Source organism: Anomalospiza imberbis, chromosome 1 (assembly GCF_031753505.1).
Source record: "Anomalospiza imberbis isolate Cuckoo-Finch-1a 21T00152 chromosome 1, ASM3175350v1, whole genome shotgun sequence".
NCBI classification, from domain to species: domain Eukaryota; kingdom Metazoa; phylum Chordata; class Aves; order Passeriformes; family Viduidae; genus Anomalospiza; species Anomalospiza imberbis.
The window spans coordinates 137,777,380-137,787,021 of NC_089681.1; the positions used below are offsets into that span (position 1 = coordinate 137,777,380).

Here is a 9,642-nt window from a genome sequence, read left to right on the forward strand (position 1 = left end):
GCAGGATATTGAAAAGTTATAGATTCTGAGTATTTCAATAAATACACATACACACAGTTCAAGACTCTGTAATTCACCTAATCAATCTTGTATCTTTTAAGTTCTTCCCATACTGACTCATTCCTAAGCAGCTTTTTCTTCATTGTCTCTTATTAGCAAAGTACTGATTCACAGCTCTCCATGGTAAAGCTTTTCATGTTTAAAGTTAGCATCAAGTTTGATTTGAGATACTCTGGTACTCTGAACACATGCTGCCAAGTGGGATTTACTGTAACAATCAGTTTTTATCCAAGCAAAAACAGTTTTACACTACAGATCATGTTCAAGAGTAGGTAGCTTTGAACAGAATTTAAAATAATTGAACACGTCCCTACAGAAAGACAGGGAAGGTAAGTGTGAGGTGGAGGAATTACCTACATACACACATATATAAATATATAACTATGTGTATGCACACATACATCACTGGTTTAAGAGCAAACCTGGATTACAAACAAATAATTAACTTGGTTACCCATACCAGAAGTGACCTGATTAAGTCAGAGTTCTAATCTTTTGATGGGGGAGGGGGATGCCTGTTAAAAAAAAATTAAGTGAGACAAACTGCTTTACCAAGGACAAAGGCCGTCAATGCTCAATTTTAGCCTGAAGTAGGAGTACATCATTCCTGAGATTCTTCCATACTAATTAACAAACTCACATGTTTTGAGTTTTAATCCAGAGTAAAGTTGTGAGAAGCAGAATTGGCAGGGCTGACTCATTAAAACAGTCTACAAATAAAATGATCAAGCCAGAAACTCAACTCAATGTACGTCTTAAGTGTAATTAAACCCACTAAGAAATTAATTTACAGTTCTTATGTTATCTATACACACTTAGGGAAAACTGACAGTAACTTGCACTATTACTTCAACAGGCCAAGTCATGAGGAGTTAAAGCAGTAGGCTCCCTTCCTCTCAAACAAAATACAACCCAAATTCTGTATCATGTTAAAACAATCTTAATATGGAAACACTATTGTTCTTTCTTTAACTTTAAATCACAGAATAATGTAAATGGAATTAATTCCTATAGCACAGAAATTCTGCAGGAACCAAACACAAAAATGTTTCAATTTTAGTAACAATGCTGAGAGAAGACATTTTTATTTGAACAACTGAAAAATTTTGGTAATAAGTCTCAAAACAGTAGCAGACAATTATGGCAATAACAAAAGAAAACAAACCAGATGTGGGGGGCATTTTTAAGCTTACCTGCACTTGTTCTGTGGAACTACTACTGAGTTCATCTCCAGACTCCGAATCTTGGTGAATTTTTTCTGAGCCTTCTCCTGCTGAATCACAGGATTGTTCATGCAGAAAGCTGGTCTTCTCTATTTCCAAGAACTCCGGGCATGGGAAATGACCCATGGAAATGGTTCTAAACTGATTGGAAACCTTGGGAGATTGCAACTCATTGTTTAGTTTTCCATTGTTCTGGGTAAGGTCCAGACTCAAACCAAAAGTTTGACAGGGGCTATTGTTCGGTCCCAGATTTTGATTGGCATCTCGAACTAAGCAAGACACTTGAACTGGAGAAGATTTTCCAAAACTAGAAAGCTCTGGTGACTTATTCACATTTTCTGTTGATCTCTGTAATCCATGTGTCAACTTCAAGGTGTTATTTGGCAACATGCTTGCCTGCTTCACAGGTGGCATCAGTGCTTTCCGGGGTATTTCCTTCACATATTGAGCTGGCACATAAAAGGGTTTGGAATTTTCGTCTCTTTTGACTTGCCACCAATCGTCATTAGTCTTTTTCACTAAGATGTATTTCTCCCCTTGCTTGATCACAATTTTCTTGTCCTTGGCCTCATACTCATAGTCATACTCCACTTGAATGTAAAATTGTCCTGGAAGCATCTTCCCGCCCTTATCAGCCATTTCTATTTGAAAAGATTTCACCTTTTCAGACAAAAGGTAAGCGACATTCTGTTTTAGTGTTATTTTGCTGTTAATGTTCAGAGCTGTAAGAAAAAAAAAGTATATGTAATCAAGTGGCTGTTAAAGAGCACTTTGGATAAAAATAATTTTTTTTAAAATCCTGCCTACTTAGACTAATTGATGGAAAAATGCAGTATTTTCAGATATCCTTCTGAGTGTTGAAATAGAAAATCAGTAGAACAACTTGGGTCACTGATTGAACTGTCCTATTCACACAAGCATCCTGCTATCAAGTGGCTCATTAGCTTCATTAATTAATCAGTTATTATTTCTATTACTGATTAACATTGATCATTGGGGATTTGGTGAGGGGGCTGATCTGAGTCAATCTCTTGCTTACATATATGCTTAATTTCTTAAAGAAACTATTAATACACTAGTTTTAATCAAGATATTTCAAAGAAGACTTATTTACCTCACAAAAAACCTCATCTAACCAAATGTTTAAGTGCTAGATCTTAAAATGCAAACAAAAACTTCCACAGTGACAAAACAGGATTATGAACCAAAATGGGTAATGAAATAATTAATAATACATGAAAATTCTGAAAAGTACTTTTCAGCATCTTTATAATTCAGACAACTGCCACTGCATCCACACCCGCGAACAAATTCTCTATTTAATCATGTAGCATCAATGTCCAAATTCATGGGTGCATAAGCATTAATCTTGCCAACTTGCTCTGAACACAATATAGTAAATTAATATGAAAGGTAGGATTGTTAACTTTGAAAATCAAAGCATGTAAGATCTTCATCATTCCCACAGAAAGTAGGAGAATCAAGTAAAATGCTGCCATATTTAGTCTTATGAAGATTAACAAACACGTAATTTTATTTTTAAATGCACATTTCATGAATGAGAAAAGTTATGTAGAAACTTGCAGCTCTGCAAGTTAAGACTCTGAGATGAGATTTGTACCTTCACCCTGCCACAGAGCGGAACTAATGCAATTCCATGCAGGCACACACATGCAGAGGGAACTCAGCTGCTAAACGGGACTAAGGACAGAAACAACAACAGAAAAGAACTTCTGGGGAGATCTAAAGCAGAAACTGCTAAGGATCATTCAATTTTCTTTTGCCATTTCTGTTATCTGTTCTGAGCCTTGAAAACATACATTTGCCTCATAACCCAGACACAAAGCAGAAGGTAAAAAGCTAAAGTATTACACCAAGACAGAAGTGCTCATCTTTAATTTGTGTCTCTTTCCCACAGACCATCTTCTTTTACTTCCAAGCATTTCCTACAGGTAACTAGGAAGCCACCACCGTTTTCCAGGCTCCAAACAGAATCACTAAGTCAGATTTACAATTTTATCAAAGACTGAACAGAAGGAATGATGGTAGCACATTCAACAAAGCTGACATCAGGAACACAAAGCAGTAGAAAAGAATGCCAGGATTCTGGTGTTTACTCTCTACCATAAAATGGTACGTTGACATTCAAAGTCTATTTCCAGCCTTGGTACAAAGCAACTTGCTTACCTGCTATTTTACATAAATAGGTGTTTTTAAGTGCAGCTCTGCAGTTGTTTAGCAACAGCAGCAGAAGGTAAACATGAACAAATTGCAGCCATTCCCACTCTCTTCCTAGTTTTGGAAGCTCTGACATGAAAATGCTATTTTTTTTCTTCTTAGCAAACCTGACTCCTTCCAACACTTTTTCAAAGCTGCTACCAATCCTTTTCATGGCTTCCAGGTCAGACATCAGAAAAATGCAAGTCCTACCAAGCTGCAGTCTACCTCAAAGCTCTGTTACCTCAAAAAGCTGAACCTTAGGATAAGGATCCATTCAAAATCTTTCTCCCACACAGAAACCAAAGAGGACATAAGCCTCTGGTTTCCCACAGCACTAATGAGTGTTTAAAAGCTTGGATTTTTCTTTCTTTTTTTTTGCTGGTTCCATATGACTATTTATTGAGAATGCATGCTTAACATTTTCTCAAGACAGAAAGGTTCAACAGGTTGCATGTTATGTTTAAAAAAACCCCAAAATTTTGAATAATACAAGTTAAATAAAACAACCACTACAAAAATAGCTCTACCCACTCTTGAAGTCAGTTTTGCAGCCTAATCCCATTCCAAAAAATAACAACAAAAAAGAAATAACAAAAATAAGCAGCACAATTTTTGGTCCTTCATCCAAGCTGCAAAATTATCAAGTCAATAGCAAACATTTGGTAATGTTGAACATATGATTAAAGAGAGATAGGCTGTGTTCAGCCAGAATACTAAAACAGTTTTACAAACAGATCACATCAACAGGACTGAGCAAGGCTCTAATTCTCCTCCTCAACCCAAAAAAAGCAAGAAATATGTATGGTATAGGTGGGAAATTAACCCTGTAGATCAGCAAACAACTACCATGGCCTTTATTTCACAGATTCAAATGCATTAATTTTTGTTTTGCTTTAATTCTTTTAATGCAGCTCTTGTGTCACAAAAGATAGACGGCCTGTACTCTCTGTGCAGCCCAGGGGACAGCTAACTGTAATGCCCTTTCATGAAGCTGCCTCATAGAACACAGTCTAAAGAGCCATGGGAGCCTCGGTCAAACCCCTGCTGTAAGGGGCTCACAAAAACGCAGGTGTGAATGGACAATATTGACACTTGGACTACTGACTTCACTGTGCTACTAGTCAACAGCTGAATGATACGGCTGGTCAGTCCTTGTAACCTCACAGTGTTTTTATTCCTTACCATTTACCTGTCATGCTCGATGGCAACCACATTGCTAAGGAAGGTTGAATTCCTCTAATTAGAGAATGGTAAGTATGAAAAATCATTTACTTCCACAGAGAACACCTGTAAGCTTTCATACCTTAAATAAATAACACCTTAAATAAAGTCTCAGTATCTGATTGAGAGATTAGTAACAAATGGCTTCTCTAAGAAAACCTATGTTCATGAACACCAAAAAAGAGACTCAGACCTCGCTTTTTCTCCTGGTGAATAAAACCCCAATCGCTACTGGCAAATGATCTAAGGTGGGTCACATCCCCACGCGGACGCACAAACCACCATTTCACGGAGCATTCCCGCTGTCCCTCGGGAGCGGAGCCCGGCGATGGCAGGCACGGCACCGGGTGCGGCAGCCGCTGCGAGAGAGGCGAGCAGGGCTTCCACTCGACACCGGGGCAGAGATCCTTTCGGACTCCGGCTGCCGATGGAACCGTTCCCATCTCTTACTCAGCTAAGGCTGAGTAAGGCTGGCAGCCCTGGGTGTTCGCAGAGGTCAGCTCCTCCCTTCCCCCATCCCTCCGCCCGCGGGCGCGCCCCTGCCCGGGCCGGCCCTGCCCCATCGGCTCCGCCGCTCCCGGCACCGGGCCGGCCCTGCCCGCTCCGCACTCGGGGCTCCGGGGAGCTCTCCCCACAAGCGGGTGCACACGCAGCACCAGGGGTTCGGCATGCCAACACTTGCCTCTAGCTACGTTTTCATGTGCGTCCCCACAGAACGAGACCGTTTTTATCCAGACGCGATGTGACAGCTCAAATCGCCCTCAGACGGGCAGGGTTCGGAGAGCTGTAGGTCCGCTCAGAGCTCAGCCTTTCCTGGAGCAACCTAAACCCTGCAGCTGCACCCTCACCTCCTTAGAGCACCCAGCCTTAACTACACAATGATGCGCACTGGGTTGATCCTGAAGTCCATGCAAATGCTTGAAAGAAGCACGGTCCTAAGACACAGAATCATAAATATGACCATATATGATACACATATAGTACGCTCATATATCGTATGAAATATGATCACCCCTACCGTCAACATTATCCTGGAATTCAAGACTCACCCCCACCCTCTCTTTTGAAATTATCAGGGACAGAGCATTTACTTCTCATCTTCCAGAACCAGGTAACTGAGTCTTGGGAAATAACCTAAAATATCTTTTGCTATTTCTTTTATTTCCTCTAGGGAAAAAAAAACCCCTTACTGGGGACAGGGAATTGTTACTTTCCAATACAAGCAGATGATAAATTGTTAAAAATGCTACTGAGTAGCAACGGATAGCCTTAAATTTCTTTGTGCGACCTTGTTCGCATTGTCCTACAAAGCAGCAGCGGTTGACTTGCGTAATCTTTTTCCATTTTCAGCATCAAACTTCACCCACTACTGAAATGAACCCTTCCACAGTGCTGATACAGAAATAAACTCAATTATGAAGGCTAAATTAAGATAAATTCTTAACAGTTCAGGCCAGATGAGATACCCTGGATACACCTCAATAGATTCCATGATTCTGCTTCTCCCTGGGCAGTTTTCTTAGGGGTTCAGGCTGTTATCTGCATGACCACTGCCTGGGAGACTGGTCCCTTTTCAGACTTCAACCCCATTCATACCTTTCTTCCCAAGGGGCACCACTGCTTGTCCAGCACACCTGACTCCTCAGCCAGTATTTTCCTGCAGACCGGTCCTCACCAACGCCTGCAAGAGCCACCCTCTGCAAAGCATGCATTGAGAGCATGCAGAAGTTGCATACAAACAGAGGCAAATGGAAACGAGAGATACAGACAGAACACAAACAGCTTACAAGCTGTATGAAAACAAGCTTAGCCCTTCCCTCTTTCCTCAAACACAGTTAGAAAGGGAGCACTACTCGCAAGCAAACTACCTACCTGGAGCTCACACGTCTTTAAACGCTAGAGGCATAACAAGCAACCATATAATAACTGCCCGTGACTCAGAGCACTGAATAAGCGATGCATTTTAAACAAGTGTCAGGACAACTTTTCAGCGCCGCTGCAGCCCGCGCCCCCCCTCCCCCCGCTCCCTCCCTGCCAGTCCCGCTCGCTCCCGGTGCGGGCTTTGTTAAGTTGTTGACTGCGAGGACCGGCTATAAATAGCGCGGCACGGCCGCCCCGAGCAGCCCGGCCCAGCCACCCCAAGTTACCGCGCTCAAGTTCACGCAAGGGCGGCAGATCCCCCCGGCCCGGCGGGGGCGCCCGGGAAGGGCGGGGGGGCCGCCGCTGCCTCCCTTTGTCTCCCGCAGGTGAGCGGGCGCCGCTCGCACACGGCAGCGCGGGCGGCCCGGCCCCGCCGCCCCGGCAGCGCGGCCCGCGGCAGCGCCCAGGTGCGGAGCTGCCTCCCGGCGCCGCCAACTCGGCGCTCCCGGCGCCGCCCGCGGAACGGAGCCGCCGCCGCCGCCGCCGGGGGCAGCGCGGGGCGGCGCCGCCCGGACCCCCGGCGGGCGCGGGGGCCGCCCCACGAGGCGCCCCAGGAGAGGGAGGGCGGCGCCGGGGGGCTGCGGCCCCGTGCGCCGGCCCGGGCGCGGAGGTGCCCCCGCGGGGCCGGCCAGCCCTGCCCGACCGTCCCGGCGGCGGCAGCGCCGCGCTCGTGCTCGTCCTCGTCCTCGTCCTCGTCCCCGTCCCCGTCCCCGTCCCCGTCCCCGCCCTCCCCGGCTGGCCGAGGGGCGCGGCGCAGGCACCCACCTGCCGCCCGGGCCGCGCTCCGGCTGCGGCGGCTCCCGCTCCGCTCCCGCCGCGGCCCCGGCGAGTGTCGGCTCCGGGGCACGGCGGCGTCACCGCGGGTCACGTGCCGGGGCGGGCCCGGGCGGGGGTGGGGCGGGGGCGGGGCCCGGGACCGCCCGGCCCCCGGCGAGAAATCGGCGATCGCGGCGGCGGGTCCGTCCGTCCCGCCGCCCACCTCACCGTGGGCTGCTGAAGTGCTCCGGTGCGGCTCCTGGGGCGATGCCAGCAGCTCCCGGCTGACGCGGTGTGTGAAATACCCGGGCCTTTCTGTCCCTGGCGAAACGAACAGAGGGAAAACAAAAACCACGCACCTTCCTCGCTGCAAACAGGGGTCGGTCTGACTGTTTAATAGACGATACCTGAGGAAACCACATTTTTAAAATAGTTGCCCAAAGAGAAATAATAAGAAATAGTCCTTGACATTTATTTCCAGTTAACTCGCTTGGTATCTTGCACTGTATTAAAAAAATGTTTTCAAACATTGTTTGAAAATATTTAGGTGGCCTTCATAGCATTTTCAAATTGTAAGTAATCTTATCTTTCTCTTTGAAAAAGCAGTATCTAGCTCTCTTGGTTGCAAAGATAACCTTGAAAGCATGAACTGACCGTAACTGATACAGTGGTATCTGAATGCATCTGCAAACAGCCTGAAACAATGGCATGGAGATGTGTAAACTGTCTGCACTCTATTAATCTAATGAAGGAGAATGCTGGTCTAACTTCTTCTTTGACTATTTTAACACACGGAAGGAGGAAGGAGACAGTAAAACCATCAAAAGGTGGAAAGAACAGGTTTGCTGAGGGAAGGACAAGCAATGGGAAATGACCTGAGAAGTGCCAGTAAGAGAGAGAAACAGACTTTAACTGAGGAAAATATGAAAACAGCACCAATAGGTTTAATTGAACATGTGGATATATTTTCATATGGAATTACAATCCATCTTGAACTTTCAATATTGATAGTTCCTTGAAATCTCATGTGTGTTATGCAACAAACATGCAAGACAAGTAGAAAACACTGCATACACCTTAAAGCTTCTTCTTCTCAAGCCTGAATACTTGTGAGAATGTTCCCTTGACACCAAGGATCATTTGACTTTGGGCTGTCTGTTCACAAAACATAATTATTAAAATTCTGTTGGTGTTGTAAGACTGGTAACACTGTCACACCCATTCGTTCAGCAATTATTCACAGGGTCTGGAAAAAACAGACTACACACCAGCACTTCTCTTGTAGGGGAAACAACATCTCGTATATAGATGTCCATCATTTATCATTAAAAGGCAAAAGAAACATGTAAAAGGACAGCAGTTTTTAATCCATGGTCACTCTTTTGTAAATTACACATACATGAAAAAGATACAGAGTAATTCTTGGATGTTTCTGTCTAGTAGGATTCTATCTGTATGCCCAGTTTTGTGGTAAAAAATAATGTACTTGGGACACTTGGGTGCTTCTGAACAAGCTGACTGCATTTTACCTGCTGACATGCCTGAGGTGTATATAAAAGCATCCCAAAAATCAGTCGTAGTAACCACATAGTAATTATCCTTCCTTACTGCCAAGGCTTCACTAGAGTGCTGCAGGATACGGCGTTAGTGATTCAGTCTGAGGCACTCTTCCCTCTGAGTCAGGGTTGAACCAATGGTCCCACATAAGATCAACAGGCATAATAGAGCTGAAGGTGCCAGAAGATATGTAATTTTGAGTCCCTGCCCAAGTGCAGTCAGGGAAGATTCCACATTACAAATAAACTGTCCAGCCCAAGTTCCAATTTTAGTAGCTGCCTGTGAAGGATTTCTCTGCCAATTAGAAAGAGCTAAAGTTCACCACCTTTGCTCACCATGGTTTGTTTTTCCTGGAGATGTAGGAAGGCTGCCACAGTCTTGCCTCAGATGGGACTACATGTATATATTAGTTGGAAACATCCATACATGTACCTGTACTGACCTCACAAATCCCAGACTGAAAGAACTGCCAACTAAAATTGCTTTATGTAGTACATGCAAGCTATGGTAGAGAGTACAGGACTCAATTCGTGTATCTATTGTGTTCTGACTGTTCTGTATCATACCTTGCACACAGCAACATCAATCTCTCCCTTTGTAAACTCATTCCCTATGAAACATCAGTGTTTGAAGTGTCTAGCTGTTCTATTACACCAAGTTTTCAAAACCTTTGTCCAAATTTAAC

The 9,642-nt window shown here is 44.6% G+C and overlaps 1 protein-coding gene and 1 long non-coding RNA gene across 13 annotated transcripts in view; one reads left to right on the top strand and one right to left on the bottom strand.

The window, feature by feature from the left end:
• ARHGAP12 (Rho GTPase activating protein 12) overlaps window positions 1-7,565 on the bottom strand; it is a 75,238-nt gene extending 67,673 nt beyond the window's left edge. For 9 of the 12 annotated variants that reach the window (XM_068173131.1, XM_068173114.1, XM_068173107.1 and 6 more), the window contains exons 1-2: window positions 5,774-5,837; window positions 1,254-2,005 (exon numbers count right to left, since the gene is read on the bottom strand). In XM_068173131.1, coding sequence (XP_068029232.1) covers window positions 1,254-2,005; window positions 5,774-5,822 — 801 coding nt within the window. In that variant the 5' untranslated portion in view covers window positions 5,823-5,837. Of the gene's footprint in view, window positions 1-1,253; window positions 2,006-5,406; window positions 5,551-5,773; window positions 5,838-6,596; window positions 6,728-7,409 lie in introns of those variants that run through there. The other 3 variants (XM_068173122.1, XM_068173081.1, XM_068173071.1) reach the window with 3 other exon arrangements.
• Window positions 7,566-7,719: 154 nt separating this feature from the next.
• Window positions 7,720-8,473, top strand: LOC137462643 (uncharacterized). The gene is made up of 2 exons (XR_010993740.1): window positions 7,720-7,779; window positions 8,007-8,473. It is a non-coding gene; the product is annotated as an uncharacterized lncRNA (long non-coding RNA).
• Window positions 8,474-9,642: the final 1,169 nt, after the last annotated feature.